General features: G+C 44.5%; 1 protein-coding gene across 2 annotated transcripts in view; it reads right to left on the reverse strand.

Annotated features, from left to right (window-relative positions):
* SLC45A3 (solute carrier family 45 member 3) overlaps window positions 1-22,641 on the reverse strand; it is an 84,993-nt gene that overhangs the window by 44,815 nt on the left and 17,537 nt on the right. For both annotated transcript variants that reach the window (XM_063955149.1, XM_063955148.1), the window contains exon 2: window positions 17,910-18,328. In XM_063955149.1, coding sequence (XP_063811219.1) covers window positions 17,910-18,114 — 205 coding nt within the window. In that variant the 5' untranslated portion in view covers window positions 18,115-18,328. The remainder of the gene's footprint in view (window positions 1-17,909; window positions 18,329-22,641) is intronic.

The following is a 22,641-nucleotide window of genomic DNA, read 5'->3' on the forward strand; positions in this document are numbered from 1 at the left end:
ATGAACACTTGGCAGACAGTAGACAAAAACTTACCCTCTTGCATTAGATTGGTAGCTGGAGAGGAAATACTGGAATTCCCATCAGGAATTGAGGCTACCGAAGCTGGCGTCCCTGGACTTGTTGATGAGAGAATAGACACGGAGACAGACTGAAGTCTATTCTTGAGACTGGAAGATGGAAGTCCTTTATTGGGACAGGCTGGCATAAGTACTTTACCTGAACAAATGGAAGGATCCGGATTGAATCCTGATGAACTTGTACAGGCTGGAACCAGAGGAGACTGTACCAGACATATGGACGAGACTAGATTGAGTCCAAATGAACTTGAATTGGCTGCGACCTCCAGAGTCTTAGGACCTATGGATGGAACTGGATTGGGTCCAGAGATATTTTAATCAGTTGGAACCAAAGGAATCTTCAGACAGACGGATGGATGGAGCCGGACTGAATCTGGAGACAGTTGAATCAGCTAGAACTGAAGGATTCTTTGGACCTACGGATGGAACCGGATTGGGTGCAGAGATTTGATTCGGCTGGGACCGACGGAATCTTCAGACAGATGGATGGAACCAGATTGAGTCTGGAGACAGTTGAATCAGCTAGAACTGAAGGAGTCTTCCGATGGACAGATAGAACCGGACTGGGACCGGAGATACTTGAACTGGCTGGAACCAGAAAAGCCTTTGGACAAACAGGTAACCCGGGATTGTGTCCGGAGAGGCTTGACTCAGCTGGAACTGAAGGATTCAGAATATGGTTAGAACCAGAATGTGTGGAATCCATGCTGGCTGTCAACATGGTAATACTCTCAGAAGGCAGAAAACAGGAGTCCATGTCTGTATCTGTGGCCCTAAGAACTCCACCTGGGATCTTGGCCTGGATACTTCCCTTGAAGCTAAAAGTCTGGAGACCCCTCCTGGGGTTGGCAAATCAGACACTTATCTTAGGGTTGATAATTCCAGCACCCCTTATGGGGTTAACAGATCAAGAATTCCTCTTTGGGTAGAAGACTCATATGCCACTTCTAGAACCTGAACCTCAGATACCCCTCCTGGTGTCAGCAAAGCAAATGCCTCCTCAGAGGCTGCAGAGTCTAACACCCTTTCTGGTGCTGAAAGTTCGGATGCCCCTCCTTGGACCAGACGCCCCTCCTTGGGCTGCGGGAACAGACACCCCTCCTTGGGATGCGGGAACAGATGCCCCTCCTTGGGATGCGGGAACAGACGCCCCTCCTTGGGATGCGGGAACAGACGCACCTCCTTGAGCTGCGGAATTTGACATCCCTTTGGTGATGAAAGTCTAATTTAATCGATTTTGGTTCCCAGAATTGGAAATGGGGCTCCTGGTCACAGGACCCCAATCGTAGACTTGGATTTTATTTTTGATCGAACTTCTTATTGTTCTTGACCTGATCAGAAGGAGCTGAAGATTCCACATAGGAAGGTTTGTAATTCCGAATGCTGTAATGTGGAGATCTAACACACTTCCTTGGCTTACGGGGAGAACAGTCTTTAATAAAGTGATCAGAACCCACACAGTAGAAAAAGGGTTGAAATTGCATGCGACACCTGCGTTCCTCTTCAGAAAGTCTAGACCATGGATTACTCCGGAACTTATCTTTACTTGGTGCAAGAGGGAAGGACTTATCCCTAGGGAAATTGGCAGCTGTTGCATCTTTAGTCTCAGCAAACTGAGGGAAGGCTTTCATGGAGATGGAATCAGAGATTTCAGGAGTATCACTGAGACAGTCCGAAATTATCGGACAATACTAAAGAGAAGGTCTTGTAACTGTTCCAACAGTTCATTGAGAGTCTTTAATATTCAAATTTACGAACCACAGGGATCCGTGAGGACCGGGAATGATGGACAGAGGAGGTCATCCCTTCAAAAGGAATGTCTTTTACAAAAATGTCAGAGAGTTCACTTGAATCAGATACCTGAAGAGTGTCAGGTGTAATTTGTGGTTTGCTCTCAACTTCTGGCAGGGCAGCCATAACCTCCTGATGCCAATGAGTAAGAACATTAGAATTATTCCCAGGAGAATGAGATGGAGCCTCTTTTAGAGTAAATGGATGGTGCTTGGATGAGAGCAAAGAACTGAAAACTTTCTTAGGAGAAGTTGAATTCAAAAATGTTTGAGTAAATTTTTTAATCACAGCATCACTGAAGGTCAACAAGTCCTGAAGTATAGAATCCTTATACTCGATAAGTGAGTTAGCCCATTCTAGAGCCTTTCCTCTAAAAGACAGGAAAAAGGTATTTTGCAATATTGGCAGGAGTAATATCAGACGATAAATTCGACTCCATTATGGCAAGGTATTGATGCACCAATGCGTGATATTGTTCCAGATCTTCATCGAAGTAGACAGGTGATGGAGCAATGGATAAGTTCTGTGATCTTGAAGCTTGGAAATCACTCGTAGGAACAGAAATTGAGTTAACCAGATACATTTTTGACTGGTAAGGAGATGCATTGTCTTGAACTGGAAGGCTAAAGCATTCAGTAGGTACTGTCGGAGCAGCAGCTGGGAATGATGCTAAAGGAAACTGTGTTGATGTACTGGAAACTTTAGAGCCATGGGATGATGACTGAATAATATCCAGCTGACTGGACAGTTCTTGCAGAGACTGGGTAACCCGAACCTGTTCAACCTCCAGATGTTCAAGGCATGCTGTCAGGTATTGGACCAGTCCTGCAGGAGAAGCCTGATCCTTGACTGGATACATTAGGCCAGTGCTAACTGTCACGCCTGAGGTCTGACTCTGACCAGTGGAGATCTCAGGTGTAAGGGCTGACTGCAATGAGAATCTGGGAGCTTTGATAAAGTTCTTATACATTAACCAGGATATGGTAAACTTGAACGTAGGCCCGAAGGCATGACCAGAATGGAGGAGAATATAAAATAAAACAAGTCTTTTATTCAGCATGCAAGATGGTACAGATAGCGGCAGATTGGTATTAGACTCAATAATCAGTATCACAGATAAAGCAGTAACACTGGCACAGGAACAAGGGTAATGCTGTAGCAGATGTAACATCAATGGCAAGATGTAATATGAGATACAGTGTGAACCACTGATGAAATCCCAATATAAATCAGCACACAATAGCAGACCCAGTTGCAGTGTAAACCACTGATGAAGTCCAAATATAAATGAGTATACAATAGTAGACACAGTTGCAGTGTAAACCACTGACGAACTCCCAATATAAAGGAATACACAATGTTACTGACCACTGGAGAAAGAAAGGATACAGATGGTACTGGATATTGATGGCAGAGCACCAATGTAGCTAGAGATTGATGGCTGAACACCGATGGTGCTTGAGATCGACGGTGGCACACCGATGGAGCTTGAGATCGACGGTGGCACACCGATGGAGCTTGAGATCGACGGTGGCACACCGATGGAGCTTGAGATCGGCGGTGGCACACCGATGGAGCTTGAGATCGACGGTGGCACACCGATGGAGCTTGAGATCGGCGGTGGCACACCGATGGTGCTTGAGATCAATGGTGGCACACCGATGGTGCTTGAGACCGATGGTGGAACACCAATGGAGCCAGGCAGAGCTGCAAGCTGGATGGAACACAGGTCTCTGGGCAGAATGGAGACTCCTGGAGCATGGTAACCTGGAAGCATCCGAGAGCAACTAACCATACAGGGTATGAAAATCATAGCACTGGCGATTAGGCAGTCCTTACCCAGCATTCTTATAGGAGCCAGTGTGCAGGGATTGGCTGGGACGATCAGGTGATGCAGGGCGGCTCAGACAGTCACATGATTGGCTGTGCTGCAGTCAGGTGATCCGAACTTGTCACAGCAGTACTCCGGGCTTAGGCTCAGATGTGGATTGAGGACTAGTAGACCCAAAGACTAGGAAGCAGACAATATGCGGAAAGAGCTATGCAGGAGCAGCATGTACAGACTTTACTGCCAGCTGGGTGTGATGAACAGAGAGCCTGGTTGCTGAACACTGGATCTTGTCAATTACTCACACAGAGGAATTCCTACTCATGTGCTAATCAACAAGTAATCAAGACTGCAGTTAGTATGTGAAGCTGATGCCTGTTTGCAGAATAAGCTGAGGTAAGTCACAGAACATGAGAAATACAGTCAGGATCGTGACAGGCCCTTCTGAGCGATATCTTTTATTTTCTCGTCTAGTGTGTATGGGCCTTCAGGCTGCTTCTGCAGAAGCTGTGCAATATGTTTTGTGTGTTATTTTAAAGGGTTAGTGCAGGGTAACAAATTATATAATACTGCACCTTTGTATAATGCCCACATGAACCACTGGATTCATATATGTGTGTGTGTGCAAATCTGGATCTGATACTAGGTAGTACGTCCTCAGCAATTGAACTTACCACACATCACTGTTTTCAACTATAGTTTCCCAGAATAAAGTTCTAGGACTTTCAACAATGGCCCCCCTATTTTGCAAATGCCTTGTAAATAATGGTAACTGTTTGCCTTCCTCCACCCAGCTAAACAATACAATTCTGACAATAGGCATAGAGTGCTCTTTGGTGACTCTTACAAAGTCAGATTAGAGTTTACCCTGTTGATAATTTGCCAACCTCTGAAACAAAACTGTGGTGGACTTGGCTAGTCCCGTCCGTGACAGCTAAATTTTGTGATATTGTATTAGGTATAACGGAGGAAAAAACATTTCTATGGTACTGTGATATTACATCACTGGTGTATACAGGGGGGAGTTCCAAGTACCTGGAACCCCCTCCCCCCCCCCCTGATGAGACGGAGATTGCAGTGTCTCCATCTTCGTAAAAGCTGCGACCAGGGACCTGCTGCAGTAGCGGAGAGCTAGAGCTCACTGCATCCGGAATGTCTACAGGGAACTGCTGGCTGTGCATGCTCAGCCACAGCAACTCCCTCCATCCTCACAGAGTGCCGCCAGTTTGCTCCCACCTCCCAGTCCCTGGTGGTATGTATAACATATACAGATATACAGTATGTACAAACAGAAAATTCAGCACTCACCATAGCAAGCTCACTTGTCCTCACATCATCAATAAGTAAATGATGGGGGTTTAGTTAGTGAATTGGCCAATGCACTGCAAACCGATCGCCAAGGTACCCAACCTTCTTGCAGGTCCTACACTATCACAGAGTCTTAAAAATTAAAACCTGGCGACTGTATCACACATAATATAACTGCAAATATGCCCACTAGGTTTAATGTGCACCTTATGGTTTTAAAAGGTATACTCGTCACCTGACACTGGCTGATAGATTACTAAGGAACAGCTGACACAGGTTTAGGACAATTGAGTTTACAAAGGGGTGCATGAGTATGTATACTGTATATGAAGTGTGTGTATGTACGTACGTACGTACGTACGTACGTACGTACGTATGTATACACATACACACACACACACACACACACACACTGGTACTGTATATAATATAAATATATATGGTAGTATATGGTACTCATTCAATGGTCTTTATTTATTTTAATTATTTTCTACATTGTAGATTAATACTGAAGACATCAAAACTATGAAAGAACACATATGGAGTTATGCTGTAAACAAAAAAGTGTTAAACAAATCAAAATATGTTTTATATTTTAGATTCCTCAAAGTAGCCCCCTTTTGCTTTGATGACAGCTTTGCACACTCTTGGCATTGTCTCAATCCGTTTCATAAGGTAGTCTCCTGGAATGGTTTTGAATTAACAGGTTTGCCTTGTCAAGAGTCAATCTGTGGAATTACTTGCCTTCTTAATGTGTTTGAGACCATCAGGTGTGTTGTGCAGAGGTAGGGTTAGTACACAGTGGACAGCCCTATTTGACTACTGTTGTAATCCATATTATGGCACGAACTACTCAACTGAGCAAAGAGAAACGACAGTCCATCATTACTGTAAGACATGAAGGTCAGTCGATACGGAAAATTTCAAGAACTTTGAATGTATCCTCAAGTGCAGTTGCAAAAACCATCAAACGCTATGATGAAACTGGCTCTCATGAGGACCGCCCCAGGAAAGGAAGATCAAGAGTAACCTCTGCTGCAGAGGATAAGTTAATTAGAGTTACCAGCCTCAGAAACCGCTACTTAACAGCACCTCCGATTAGAGCCCACATAAATTCTTCAGAGAGTTCAAGTAGCAGACAAATCTCAACATCAACTGTTCAGAGCAGACTGCGTGAATCAGGCCTTCATAGTCGAATTGCTGCGAAGAAGCCACTACTGAGGATGAACAACAAGAATAAGAGAATTGTTTGGGCCAAGAAACACAAGGAATGGACATTAGACCAGTGGAAATCTGCACTTTGGTCTGAGGAGTCCAAATTTGAGATTTTTGTTTCTAACCGCTGTGTCTTTGTGCAGATGGTTTCTGCATGTGTGGTTCCCACTGTGAAGCATGGAGGAGGAAGTGTGATGGTGTGGGGGTGCTTTGCTGGTGACACTGTTGGTGATTTATTCAAAATTCAAGGCACACTTAACCAGCATGGCTACCACAGCATTCTGCAGCGCCATGCCATCCCATCTGGTTTGGGCTTACTGGGACCATCATTTGTTTTTCAACAAGACAATGGCCCCAAACACACCTTCAGGCTATGTAAGGAGTACTTGACCAAGAAGAAAAGTGATGGAGTGCTGCGTCAGATGACCTGGCCTCCACAATCACCCGACCTAAACCCAATTGAGGTTTGGGATGAGTTGGACTGCAGAGTGAAGGAAAAGCAGCCAACAAGTGCTCAGCACCTCTAGGAACTCCTTCAAGACTGTTGGAAAACCATTCCAGGAGACTACCTCATGAAGCTGATTGAGACAATGCCAAGAGTGTGCAAAGCTGTCATTAAAGCAAAAAGGGGCTACTTTGAGGAATATAAAATATAAAACATATTTTGATTTGTTTAACACTTTTTTGTTTACGACATAATTCTATATGTGTTCATTCATAGTTTTGATGTCTTCAGTATTAATCTATCATGTAGAAAATAATGAAAATAAATAAAAACCATTGAATGAGAAGGTGTGTCCGAACTATTGACCGGTACTGTCAGGGCCGTCTTAACAGCAGTGTAGGCCCCTGGGCAGAGCAATGCACTGGGCCTCCTACCCATCCTCCAGCGGAAGGTGTGGGGGGTGCTATCAGTGGGCGGGAGGGGGTGTTCTATCTTCCGCTCAGTATGTACTCCTTAACTGCACAGATGGTGGAGATGGGGCGGGAGAGAGAACACTAAGCTGTAGAAGAGGCATTGGGCTGAATGAATGGGCCACGGTACATACCTTCCAGGGTGGTAGTTGGGGTGGAATACGCAGGGGAGGGGTGGATAGTGGAGTGGGCTTAATATTCATAATTTTCCGGTGGGAGGGCAGCTCGCTTGACTGCAGATGTCTCCAGTTCCTGGAAAAAGATTTCTTAGCTTTGAATGTGATTTAAAAAAAACTAGAGAGTCCCATCTTTCAGGAGGTACTGGGGACTTGGGGATCAGACTTCAGGAGCCAGAGCAATCCACCGGTGAAAATATAAAACTGCAAACCAGATGTGTGAAGCTGGAGCAGGGACCAGCTGCTTGAAGGCTGATATCTCCAGTTCTGGGCATAGTAGAGTCAAGCTGCCAGTGTCCACTGAAAGGGAAGGGGTCCCATATTTTGCAGAGTCTGCTCAGAAAAACTATAAGTCAGACAGAACCCAAGATATCTGGCTGGGAAGAGCAATTAACAGTCTTGGATGGGGACCACTGCTTCGAAGTCCGATATCTCTGGTTCCCCAGGGCCGATTTTCAAAAATCTGGTACCCCTGGAAAGAGGGGACCCTCAGCTATCAGCCTAGGACCCTTAGACTCCTGGGGCCCTTGGGCAAGAGCCCATTGAGCCCATACAAAAAGACGGCCCTGGGTACCGTGTGTGTGTGTGTTTGAGATAGATGGGTGTGGTATAGCTCATAGACAGTTAAAAGATAGACAGTCATTAGTTAGACACTATATGGTCGACAGTCAAAAGTCAGACAGGGTCAAAAGTCAGACAGGGTCATAAGTCAGGGTCATAATTTTTTTTGTGTTTTTAAACATTTTTAACCCAAAATTGGTGAAATTTGTCCGCTCGCCACTCTTCGGGCTCGGTGTCTCATTCCGCTCCGCTTCGCTCACCACAACTTTACTAAAAGGTAATAGTTTGTGTGACATGGATAGTAAATGAGGCAAAAGTTGTAAAAAACTGAAAAAATAATAATAATTTGTGTCTGACTTTTGACTGTCTGACTTTTGACCCTGTCTGACTTTTGACCCTGTCTGACTTTTGACCCTGTCTGACTTGACTGTCAACCATATAGTGTCTAACTAATGACTGTCTATCTTTTAACTATCTGTCTATAGACAGGAACCCGAGATAGATAGACAGACACACACACACACACACACACACAGTAGGTAAGTATGTTTCCTCCCCCACCCTCCCTTCCAGCAGCCAAACCCATCCCCCCCACCCAGCACCTAACACTAACCCTCACCAGTGGAGCCTAAAACTAACCACCCTTTCTCGCACTCTAAGCTTAACCCTCCCACCCTGCGGCTTATCCCTAAATCTCCCTGGAGGTGTCTAACCCTAACCCTCCCCCCCAACCCTAACCCTCCCCCTGCAGCCTTAACCTAACACCCCTTCCCCACCCCCAACCCTAGCCCTCCCCCTGCAGCCTTAACCTAACACCCCTCCCCCCCAACCCTAGCCCTCCCCCTGCAGCCTTAACCTAACACCCCTCCCCAACCCTAGCCCTCCCCTTGCAACCTTAACCTAACACCCCTCCCCCCAACCCTAGCCCTCCCCCTGCAGCCTTAACCTAACACCCCTTCCCCACCCCCAACCCTAGCCCTCCCCCTGCAGCCTTAACCTAACACCCCTCCCCCCCAACCCTAGCCCTCCCCCTGCAGCCTTAACCTAACACCCCTCCCCAACCCTAGCCCTCCCCTTGCAACCTTAACCTAACACCCCTCCCCCCAACCCTAGCCCTCCCCCTGCAGCCTTAACCTAACACCCCTCCCCCCCCCCAACCCTGGCCCTCCCCCTGCAGCCTTAACCTAACACCCCTACCACCCCGCCCCCAGCAGCTTTGAGTCCAGACAGACCTCTTTCGGGATTCCGGCATTCAGGATGCCAGCGCAGGTATTTCAATCAATGTCGGGACACCAGCATCAGCATTCAGAGCGTGTCGGTATTCCGGCATCCTCATTCGACTTCCGGGATTCTGAACACCGGATCCCACTACTGGGTCCCTTATCAGTTACATGGACAGCTGTGTCAGTAGTTACTCTCAGACACCTTCGGCTTTTATGAAGACCTTCGTGGTATGTTGCTTGTTTGGATTACCAGGTTTGATTTTTTAAGGCATCAATGGCAATTTATTTAACAAAATAAATGAAAATATATAAAGAATACATTACATTCTTTTAGAAACAGATTATTGGCTTAATTTATATTTCCTTAAACATACAGATTCAAGCAGAGTACGTCCTGGAAAGTTTCCTAAGTGCCCAAGCACAACTACAGACATAGATATTATAGATTGGAAGGCAAAGCTGGTAAAACTTTAGCGAACATAACCAGGGCACAAAAAAAACATTACTCTAGTATTTAAGGAAATGGGTTGGGTACAGGGATCCTGACAGGATGTCCACCCTGCAGCCTAACCCTGGCTCTCCCAGGCATCCTTACGTTTGGGATGCTGAATGTTGAGATTCCGGCGTCAGGATTCTGAGCGGTGTCAGGATTCTGCCGCCGATCTTCTGACCGGCGGCATCTAGACTGTTGGGGTGCCAATTATATCCCCTTCTTACAAGTGTAGAATTGTTCCAGCTAGCTAATTACATTTTTATCAAATGTTGATTGTAAAAAACATATTTTATTCCCTCCTAAATCAACAGTAAACATTTCCTATAATGCATTCCTATGTCTCCCATTGTACCAAACGAAATTAAAATAGGTGTTTTACAATGGTTACTCCAATTTAGGAACATTTAAAGGGATAACACAGTAACAAACTTCTCTTCAAATTTCTCACAAAGCCAAGTTATATGGATTTTAGAGCCTTTCAGATAAGTCATACATTTGATGCCAATCTTTATCTGTTTGTGGAATTGCCCTTAATCATTACCATTATTTCCCCAGTGGCCAATACCAGTAATGGTATACCTCCCAACTGGTAATGGCACAATGGGGGCCTAATCACACCACGTCGTCATGCCTCACATGATAATACCAACATCTGCCTTGGGAGGTATGTGTAAAGTCACAACATCATCCTAAAAAGCAAACTTAGAAAAACCTGCCATTAATAAAACATACTGTAGTAAGAAACCATATTGCCCACATGAGTATGAATGGCTCACCACTAACATTAACACCGTTTAAAGTAAACTATTTTATGAATTCCGCATGAGTTGGTTAGAGGCCACCTTAAATAAAGCTGTGATTTTTTTTTTCTTCAAATTATGGGACAGTTCCAAGCTTATGTTACCAATATCTACGAAGCAACAAATGCAAAAGGTCTCCCAATGTAAATTATTGAATGAAAGTGACATACTTCTGGGGATCTGCATATAAAACATGCATTTAATGCATTCTAGCCAACCATTAGGTGCTATTTTAGTGATCTATTAACAAAGGCACAGTGTGCTTCATTTCAGGTGACTTCATTTATCATATCTATATAGTTATTTCCTTATTGTTATACCTTAGGAATTTGTGATATGGGTCATCCACCAGCAAGTGCAAATCTGGATTCTGATTACCTTTCTCTTATCTCGCCTCTTCCTCATAGCATATCATAAGTCATCTTTGGACTCACTATAGATATGACTTTGCTTATTCCTTACCATGACAGAATATAGGGCCTAATTCAGAACTGATCGCTGTTGTGCGTTTTCGCACAGTGGGCGATCAGGTCTGAACTGCACATACGCCGGCGCTGCAGTGCGCCGGTGCATGCCGGAGATGCGATCGGCATCTCTGACCAGCGATCGCCTCTGCCTGATTGACAGGCAGAGGCGTTCGCTGGGCGGGAGGGGGCGGGACGGCGGCGTTGGGCCACTGTTTTGGAGGGCATGGTACGGGCAACGCAGGCGTGCCCGGACCATGCAGGGGGTGGGCCGCTGCGGCTGCGTGACGTCACACACAGTCGCTGTGACCCAGAGAGAGACGGGTAGCTCCCTGCCAGCGTGCAGGAGCTACGCTGGTAGGGAGCTTCTCTTCAGGTACAAAAGCATAGCCGCCGAACAATGTTTTGTACCTTTGCAGCGGGGGGAGGGCCAGACATGCGAGCGGACTAGCCCTATGCTGAGCGTCTCCCCCGCATGTCAGGGTGGCTGAACGTAGCCGTGCATGTATGTGTGTATATATAACCCTCCACAGGTGCGGCACTCAGGGCACAAAGAATCAGACGAGCATGATATTCCTCATAACGTTTTAGTTTATGAAAACATGTCCTCAAGATAAAACATCTGGTTACATTTTGAGGACAGTTTTTTTTTTTTTATATAAACTGAAACGTTATGAGGTATAACATGCTCGTCTGATTCTTTGTGCCCTGAGTGCCGCACCTATGGAGGGTTGTAAGTGTTTTATTGAGGAGGCACCGGGTCTAGTTATCATTACAAATAGAGTGCCGGACCTATGGATACACATACTGTATGTATCACACATAACCTAAACCAGTGGTGGCCAACCCGCGGCTCTTTCTATCTCCGCATGCGGCTCGTAAGCTCCCGCGGCGCCTCCCGCTGCCCAAGTCTGCAGTGCCCGTCGCCGGCCCATAAGCAAATTAGAGCTTGCGGACCGGCAGCCAATCAGGAGTCTTAGCTTCCGGTCCGCGAACTCCAATTGGCTCACGGACCGGCGCCTAATTAGGGAGAATCAACGCAGCTGAAGAGAGTGGAGACTGAGGGGCATTAGAGGCGCACACTGCGCTCTCCTCCCCTCACAAGCAGCAGACTGAGCAGAACAGCAGCGCGGCGGTGAGCAGCACTTGGGAGGGCGCAGTGTGGGGACATGTGTATCTTACACTGGGGGCACGTGTATCTGGCACTGGGGGGACATGTGTTTCTGGCACTGGGGGCATATCTGGCACTGGGGAGACGTGTAGCTGGCAGTGGGGACATATCTGGCACTGGGGAGACGTGTAGCTGACAGTGGGGGCATATTTGGCACTGGGGGCATATCTGGCACTGGGGGACATGTGTATCTGGCACTGGGGGCATATTTGACACTGGGGAGACGTGTAGCTAGCAGTAGGGGTATATCTGGCACTGGGGGCATATCTGGCACTGGTGGGACGTGTATCTGGCACTGTGGGCATATCTGGCACTGGTGGGACGTGTATCTGGCACTGTGGGCATATCTGGCACTGGGGGGACATGTGTATCTGGCAGTGGGGGCAAATCTGGCACTGGGGAGATGTGTATCTGGCAGTGGGGGCATATCTGGCACTATGGGGACATACAGTGGGGATTGAAAGTTTGGGCACCCCAGGCAAAAATTCATTTTAATGTGCAAAAAGAAGCCAAGGAAAGATGGTAAAATCTCCAAAAGGCATCAAATGACAGATTAGACATTCTTATAACATGTCAAAAAAAAGTTTGATTTTATTTCCATCATTTACACTTTCAAAAGAACAGAAAACAAAAAATGGCGTCTGCAAAAGTTTGGGCACCCTGCAGAGTTAATACCTTGTACTGCCCCCTTTGGACAGCTGAGACCTGGCAGTGTCATGGATTGTTCTCAATCATCGTCTGGAAAGACCAGGTGATGTCAATCTTAAAGGTTTTAAAAGCCCAGACTCATCTGACCTTGCTCCAACAATCAGCACCATGGGTTCCTCTAAGCAGTTGTGTAGAACACTGAAACTGAGAATAGTTGACGCTCACAAAGCAGGAGAAGGCTATAAGAAGATAGCAAAGCGTTATCAGATGCCCATATCCTCTGTTCGGAATGTAATTAAGAAATGGCAGTCATCAGCAACAGTGGAAGTTAAAGCAAGATCTGGAAGACCAAGAAAAATATCAGACAGAACAGCTCGCAGGATTGTGAGAAAAGCAAGTCAAAATCCACGTTTGACTGCACGATCCCTCCAGGAAGATCTGGCAGACACTGGAGTTGTGGTACACTATTCCACTATAAAGAGATACTTGTACAAATATGGTCTTCATGGAAGAGTCATCAGAAGAAAACCTCTTCTACGTCCTCACCACAAAAATCAGCGTTTGAAGTTTGCAAATGAACATATAGACAAGCCTGATGCATTTTGGAATAAAGTTCTGTGGACCGATGAGGTTAAAATCGAACTTTTTGGCCGGAATGAGCAAAGGTACGTTTGGAGAAGGAAGGGCACAGAATTTAATGAAAAGAACCTCTGTCCAACTGTTAAGCACAGGGGTGGATCAATCATGCTTTGGGGTTGTATTGCAGCCAGTGGCACAGGGAACATTTCACGAGTAGTAGGAAAAATGGATTCAATAAGATTCCAGCAAATTTTGGACGCTAACTTGATGCCATCTGTGAAAAAGCTGAAGTTAAAGATAGGCTGGCTTCTACAAATGGATAATGATCCTAAACACACCTCAAAATCCACGGTGGATTACATCAAGAGGCGTAAACTGAAGGTTTTGCCATGGCCTTCACAATCTCCTGACCTCAACATAATTGAAAATCTATGGATAGACCTTAAAATAGCAGTGCGTCACAGACAGCCCAGAAATCTCAAAGAACTGGAAGACTTTTGTAAGGAAGAATGGGCGAAGATACCTCAAACAAGAATTAAAAGACTCTTGGCTGGCTACAAAAAGCGTTTACAAGCTGTGATACTTGCCAAAGGGGGCAGTACAAGGTATTAACTCTGCAGGGTGGCCAAACTTTTGAAGATGCTATTTTTTGTTTTCTGTTCTTTTGAAAGTGTAAATGATGGAAATAAAATCAAACTTTTTTTGATATGTTATAAGAATGTCTAATCTGTAATTTGATGCCTTTTGGAGATTTTTCCATCTTTCCTTGGCTTCTTTTTGCACATTAAAATGAATTTTTGCCTGGGGTGCCCAAACTTTCAATCCCCACTGTATATATATCTGGAACTATGGAGGAATATATGTATCTGGCACTGTGGAGGAATATATGTATCTGGCACTGTGGGGACATATATGTATCTGGCGGGTGGTCTTCAGTATGCCGGCTGTCGGGATCCCGGCGCAGAGTATACCGGCGCCGGAATCCCGACAGCCGGCATACCGACACTTATTCTCCCTCGTGGGGGTCCACGACCCCCCTGGGGGGGAGAATAAAATAGCGTGGCGCGCCACCGTGCCCGCCAGGGGATCATTTGCGCTCGCCACACTGTCGGTATGCTGGCGCTGGTATGCTGGTCGCCGGATGCCCGGCCACCGGCATACCATACTACACCCTATCTGGCACTGTGGAGGCACCCATTTTTTTGTGTTTTTAATATGTATGTGGCACTGTACAGGGGCTTTATTTGTATGTGGCACTGTACAACATGACTAAAAATGGGGTTATGACACAAGGTCATACTCCTACAAACATCAAACCGAAAAGGTGTGCGCATAAAAGTGGGGTCTGGCCTAAACAAACCAGCACACCTTGAACCATTTTGGGGTCTATTCTGTGAAGAGTTCTAATAGTTCTAATTGCAGATGCAAGTTATACGTATACATCATCCATATCAGATGTGGAGACAGACGTATATGTCTGGAACTCAATGATTTCAGACAAGCATTAAAGATTTTAATAAAAGTACTTAATAACACTTAATGACTCCTATATACAGGGTCATGATTGTATATAGGAGTAAGGCATATTGTAAGCTTGCGAGCAGGGCCTTCCTACCTCTATGTCTGTCTGTTATTACCCAGGTTTGTTTTATCACTTTCTTTCAATTGTAAAGCGCTTCGGAATATATGCTCTCTATAATAAACGGTTACTAAATAATAAATAAATAACAAGGAATTTTGCCCTGCCTATATTATTTAAAAACTACTGCACCACAGACCTGATTCTGATTTGGAAGCAAGGCAGAAAAAGCACATATGTTTGTTTACGGATAAACCATTTGCAATGCAAGGGCTGCAAATACATTTATATTGTTTCTGTGCAGGGCAAATACAGTCTGCTTTTGCATGTAGCCCACAAATGTTAGACAGCTTTATTTTTACATTGCAATTTAGATTTCAGTTTGGACACACCCCACCCAAATCTAAATCTCTCTGCATGTCACATCTGCCCCACCTGCAGTGCAACATGGTTTTGCCCAGTTGCTTGCCTTTTTGGTTTGCTATCACATGTGAATATCCCGACCTTTGAACTCTGACTGTGAGCAGTAACTAGCGGTGTGCCTGAGGTGTCTGGCACACAGCGCATATGCATCGCATATGCATCGCATATGCAATGTAGGCGCAGAACTTCCAGCAGCACCCGCACGGCCACGCCGCTGACTAGCCCAGCTACTTGTCACTCAGGTAGCAGGGCAGCAATGCAGCTTTCAGGGTCTCCTTACGTTCCGCCCCTCCTGGCTTGTCAGCAGCATTTGAAGCACACACAGCTGGCTGGTGGAAGCTGCTACTCCGGAGCAAAACATAAGTATAACAAACACACACGCTTTCTTCCTGGCATTATAAAAGGGGTCTCTGCCAGGTGCAATGTGTAAAAAGGGGCTCTGCATGGCGTTGTAAAAGGGGGCCCAGTCTGGTGTAATGTGTAAAAGGGGGCTCTTCTTGGCGTAATGTGTAAAAGGGGGCTCTTCCTGGTGTAATATGTAAAAGGGTTCGACCTGGCATAATGTGTAAAAGGGGGCTCTACCTGGAGTAATGTTTAAAAGGGGCTCCCACCTGGTATAATGTGTAAAATGAGGCTCTACCTAGAAAAATGTGTAGAAGGGGGCTCTACATGTAGTAATGTGTGATAGGGGGCTCAACCTGGGGTAATGTGTAAAAGGGGCCCTACCTGGCATAATGTGTAAAAGGAGCTCTACATGGCGTAATGTGTAAAAGGGGGCTCTACCTGGCATAATGTGTAAAAGGTGGCTCTACCTGGAGTAATTTGTATAAGAAGCTCTACCTGGTGTAATGTGTATAAGAAGTTCTACCTGATGTAATGTGGAAAGTAGCGCTACTGTGTGGCGTAATTTGAATAATGGAGACTACTGTGCTGCGTAATATGAATTGGTGTTATTGTGTAACCATACCCCTTCCCCATGAAGCCACACCCCTGTATTTTTGATGTGCGCCTTTGTCGCGCAATGTCCCTATTTTAAATATGGGCGGGTCACCAATTCTCTTTCTGGCACAGAACTCCAAAATGTCTAGTTACGACTCTGGTGAGCAGCAAAGGTAAGGTTTACTACACAGTATTTAAAGTCCCAAGACAGCATAACCACAGAATGCTGGCCAGTATGTCCATCACAGAAACATCCATGTAAACTTACTGTATGCATTCCCACCAGGTTTGAAACTGTTCATTGCCGGGTTGCATAGCAAAATTGGTGGGTAGTCCCAGTTATGCTGCCCTAGCCTCAGGGCATCCTGACTCTTTTGGAAAGGGCAAACAGGAGGCTCTATTAAGAATCCACTTCTGGTGCATGACCCAACAGCATGCATTTTGCTCAGAAGAAGCATGCGCTTTTCAAAGCTGAGTGGTGGTCTCAAGGAAAGCGAGTGATGGCCTCAGAGGAGATGAGAAGGGGGATCCAGCATTACAGGATACGTAACTTACGGCTGCATAGCAACTGTATTCCCTACTCGGTCTGCAATTCCACCCATGATGCCCACTATATGCCACTTCATGCTTAATTGCATAAGAGAGCACAGACCAGTTACCAATAAATGCAGACTTGTTATTGCCAGCATAACAGCGTCAAGGAAACCTCATGCAGACATATCCTCACTATATACAGTCTCATCTCATAGCAGCACCATGCCCACCATATTCAGTGCCAATGGACATCCCCATTCTAGCTTCATGTCAGCTATATGTGAATACTTCAGTAACCTACATTTATTGCTCTTCAAATACTATTAAAAAATAAATACATTTGTAAGTGTGACTAAACTGTGAAAACATACAAAACCTATTTAAAGTGTTTTCTATTAGGAAACTGCAATCACAGCCAAAGAGGGTCAATCCATACGAAGAAGTCCAATTATGAATTTTCTGGTTGCTTGAGCTTTTTAAAAAAAAAAAAAAAAAATTGTCTGCTATCTCCCATGTATGCAAATAGTTAAAAACCACTAATATTTTTTTTTTACTCGTTTCCTTTTTGAAATGGTAGCCACCGTTAAATCATGGCAGACAGCAATTTTTATGTTTCTAGTCATTTACGCAAATGCAAATATCTCAGGACTGGGATGTGGTAGAGCATTGGAGCAAAAACCATCGTTCTCAGCAAAGTTTGGGCTACATATATTACATTATTCCACTTTAAAAGGTGAAAAACAGGGGCCAACGAGAACAAAATATTTGTGAAAATATGACTTTTTCAGGGTGCCATTAGCTTTTACTTTAGGCCTAAAAATCTTGGTTTGGCAAAATAGGAAAAAAAAATAGATTTTTGGCTCAAGTCAAGGTCATATTTTCATTTCCGCAAATATTTTGTTGGGACCTCTTTTTCACCATTACAGTGAAATAAGGTAGTGGACCACTCTGTATGGATTGACCCAAGAAGTAATTACTGGAAAATAAGTTTTTATCTTTGTGCTGTGAAGCGGTCTAATTTTAGAAATGTTTATTTTTGTTTATAAAATATAACTAGCAGAAAAACAAAACAGAATATTATATATATACATATATATATATATATATATATATATATATCTATATACACATACATATAAACTGCTGGTGCATAATTTGTTGTGTATGTTAAGAAGTTCACATACCTAGGACCATGGTCATGAATTTTTCCTCCACTCCAGCTTCAAGCAGCAAAGGTGGGACAAAAGTGATGCCTGCTGCCAGACACACCTCCAGGCCACATGTCAGAGAGTTGACTAGAATGAGCTGTGCCAGTGGACTGCGAAGATGCTCACTGATCCCAAACTTCTGCATTATGACAACTGCTGCATTGGGTTGTTTCACTTTCATTATTTTATGACCAAGTGATTAATGTATGTGGCAAAATAAGCCACCTACAGCTCTGACGCAGCTCAGTGACGACCATCTCTAATGCTGGAATCCAAACTTTGAACTATGTGGCTTTCTTCAGCTTTTAAGATAATAGCTGATGGGCTGGAGGATGCAGGCTATGACTGTGCATTTAAAACTTCATGAGGTTAAATCCAAGATATGGAACAATCACCTGGAAAAGAGAAACAGGGATTTTATCAACACAGAGTGTCTTGAATATTTAGTCACTTTATACAGTTAACCAAAACATACAATGGCATTAAAATGAAACTACATACAATAACAGAATTATTTATTTGCCAAATAATGGTTGTAATATGAAAATACAGATGGCAAAATTCATACCCCTGATTTATTTTAATGACCAACTTAACTAAAGTAGTGAATGATCTGATCACTGCTAAGTCTAAAGTCCATTACTCATATCTTATTCTTCTACAGCTCTCTGCTGTATTTGACACTGTTGATCACTCTCTTCTCATACAAGCACTGCAATCCCTAGATCTTCAGGACACGGCCTATCCTGGTTCTCACCCTACTTATCAGATTGCTGATAAGTGTTATTTTCTTTGATTCCATATTCTTGCTACCTCAGTTGGAGTACTGCAAGGCTCAGTCTTAGGTTCTCTGCATTCTTCAATCTACACAACTCTTAGCGAACATATCAGCTATATTAGATTTCAGTATCGTCTGTACGTGCATGATACTCATATCTACCTATTCTACCCAGATTTGTCACCATCTGTATTGGTACGCGTCACTGAATGTCTTGCTGCCATTTCATATCAATGTCACCTTGTCACCTCAAACAATCTTTTCAAAACAGAATTGATTGCATTTACACCGGCCAGTTGTAGTTGCCAACCTGATACCCCTCTCGCTGTGGAGGGTCGGGATCCCGACAGCTGGGATATCGAATGCTTCCCAGTCATACTTGTAGTTCATTAACACAACTCAGCATTCAGAAAGCAGAAGTATCACATCCTACAGTGACCAGTTACTGAGGATGCAAGATTCTCAACACTAGCTGCTAATGGGACAGTTGTGCTACTATCTAAGAACAGTATACATTAAATATTCATTGTTATATATCTAAGCACATTTTTATTTTAATAAAAAATAAACCTTGTATTTTAAAAGAGAAACTATACACATGGCTGCAATATTACAAAATTCATTAGCAAAATCAAAAGAGCAGATATGTTTGGCATATTGCACTTATCATATACATGTAACAATATAACTGATGCAAGTTACGCTCTAACCTCCCAACAATCTCTTGGGAAAAATGTAATACCTCCAGGACTTCCTAGGTGGGTTTCGGGTAAAACCTCCTGGGCCCCCACCCCACCCCCAATAACTTGAAACTGTGAGACATTCCACAGTGGCAGATGCGTGGAGCACCTGCTAACTATGGTGAGGTTCCTGCTCGCAGCTCCAACTTGAGTGACTCTCCTGAGTCAGGACCATGAATGACTGGGTGGGACATTACCCTAAAATTGGGGATGTCCGGGATGTAGTTGCCATTTCAACAATCATAATGTCATCAATTACAATGGGTCAAAAACTATATGGCGACATACTAATAATGTGATGATGCCAAGTTCTAAAGACAGCACTGAAACATGCTTTACATCACATTAGCAGGGCGGCGTTTAGTGTTTGACCAAACACTGTACCCATGATTGTCGTTGTCACCATTATGTTTGTCTTAATGACATACTCAACATGACTGTCCCACCTCTGTTAGGACCTATAAACTGTGATTAAACTAGGTGGTGAACCAACCGTTTATATTATCCACAAGTGCGCACTTTAAATGTTACGTAAATGACCACCCTCCTACTCCTCTAGTACCACCTCTTAATATGTACTTTCCATAATAATCTCTCTAAAACTACTCCTTAGTTTAGACTCCTTTGTGGCTTAGATTAATCATAACTTTGATGGGGCATTGGGATCATCTATATTATAGTTGACATTTTTGTGCATATAAAGGGGGAGTTTATCAAAGTTTGGGGAGAGATAAAGTACCCACCAATCAGCTCCTAACTGTCAGCTTAGAGGCTGTGTTTGAAAAGAGACAGATAGGAGCTGATTTGTGGGTATGTTACCTCTATTCAGTTTATCTTTCTCCAAACTTTGGTAAATCTCCCCAAAGGCCTTTTATTATATTGCTTGGAATGGGCCTGGAAACAGGCTTCTACAAGGAACAGCTCTAAAAATGTGACTTCTCCACCCCCTTTTCTCATTTCAATAATCTCAGTCCACAGACAGCGCCACCAATCTGAGGGCATCTAACAGCATATGTACTTTACAACAAATGCCCTTACTTCATCTTTGTACAAATTCAAGTATACAGCAGATTTAAAACAGACTCTCATAGGGGGTAATTCCAAGTTGATCGCAGCAGGAAATCTTTTAGCAGTTGGGCAAAACTATGCACTGCAGGGGAGGCAGATATAACATGTGCAGAAAGAGTTAGATTTGGGTGGGTTATTTTGTTTCTGTGCAGGGTAAATACTGGCTGCTTTATTTTTACACTGCAATTTAGATTTCAGATTGAATACACCCCATCCAAATCTAACTCTCTCTGCACATGTTATATCTGTCCCCCCTGCAGTGCACATGGTTTTGCCCAACTGCTAAAAAATGTGCTGCTGCGATCAACTTAGAATTAGGTCCATAGTTTGCATTGTGCTTTTAAAACGGACTCTCATAGTTTGCATTGTGCTTTGTAAATGACTGCCAGTGGAATGCACTAACTCACCCTCACTCCTGTAATGGAGAATGGCTCAGAGTAAGAAAGCTGCCAGCTCGGTTTCTCTGGGTGTATATGACAAAGCACCTGATACATTGTGAAAGCAGCAGGTATTTCTGCATTCTTCTGCCATGCACACTTGTCTCAGTTATGTAACCTGTTCTTAGCTGGAAAGGCAGCTGCTTCCCTAGAAATGAGAATATATGTAAAGGAGCTGACCACACAAATATAACTGCTACGTTTGCTCACTCCACTGTCACTGACATCACATGGCAAAAGTTCATAATATTTCCACTCTCTTCCCTGTACTGGAATAACTGCGCCCCTGTTTACTTAAGCCTTTACACGTTATTTTGTTTCAAAGCACACCATTATAAGCGTGACAAGAACAAGAGAGCATATCAGAAAATCCCAGAATGTCATATGGACATAGTACTTGTACCACATGAAAATGTGAATAGTATATAGACAAAGAATAAGGGTGGAACATACAGGTGTGATCGCTTTTGGGCTCATCTGCAAGAAAACTATGCTGCTATATATTGTGCAACTGTATACTGCTGCCCTGTGAAATGACACAAAACCCCCCCCCCCCCCCCCCCCCCCCCAACATCTATGGGTCTGATTCTGACGTTGTAGGAGCTAAGCAAAAAGGAAGTATGGAGGTAATTCAGACCTGATCGCTGCTGTGCATTTTCGCACAGCGGGCGTAGGCACCGCAATGCGCACATGTCTCAGAAAACAACAAAGGGCATCACCAGTCAGCGACGGGATGATGCGAAAAATACGATCGCACGGGCGTTCGCAAGGTGATTGACAGGAAGAGGCAGTTTGTGGGTGGCAACGATGCATTTACAGGGGGTGTCTGGAAAAACGCAGGTGTGCTCAAGCGTTTTCAGGGAGGGTGTGTGACGTCAGCTCTGGCCCCGATCAGCCTGATTCTATTGCACTGGAGGAGTAAGTCCTGGGCTATGCACAGACTGCACAAAGTGGATTTTCGCAGCTCGACATACAGTACACATGCGACTGCGCACTTGCACGGCGAATTTACACTCCCCTTGGAGGCGGTGACTATCTGATCACAGAACAGCAAAATTAGCAGCCCAGCGATCAGATCTGAATTATCCCCTATGTTTGTATCTCGAACAAACCATGTTGCAATGGGTGCAAATACATCTATTTTCTTCCATGCATGGGAAATACTGGCTGCTTTTGCATGTAGCCCATAAACGCTGGTAAGCTTTATGCTTACACTGCTATTTAGATATGGGTTTGGAAACGCCCTTCCAAATCTAAATCTCTCTGCACATTTTAAATCTGCCCCACCTGCAGTGCAACATGGTCTTGCCCTGGTACAGTTACTTGCTCATTTTGCTTTGCTCCTGACTCAGGGGGTGATTCAGACCTGATCGCTGCTGTGCGTCTTCGCTCAGCGGGCGGTTAGCGATTAACTGTGCTAGCGTATGCACCGCAATGTACACGTGCGATGGCAAACAACAACAGGCATCGCCGGTCAGCGACAGGGTAGTGTGAAAATTCTAATCGCACAGCCATTCGCATGCGGATAGACAGGAGGAGGCTGTTTGTGGGTGGTAACTGTCCATTTTCTGGGAGTGTCAGGGAAAAAACAGGCATGGCCGAGCATTTCCAGGTAGGGTGTGTTACGTCAGCACTGGCCCAAAACAGCTGGTTCTGATTGCACTGTAGGAGTAAGTCCTGGGCTG

The sequence above is a fragment of the Pseudophryne corroboree genome, chromosome 2 (genome assembly GCF_028390025.1).
Source record: "Pseudophryne corroboree isolate aPseCor3 chromosome 2, aPseCor3.hap2, whole genome shotgun sequence".
Lineage (NCBI taxonomy): Eukaryota > Metazoa > Chordata > Amphibia > Anura > Myobatrachidae > Pseudophryne > Pseudophryne corroboree.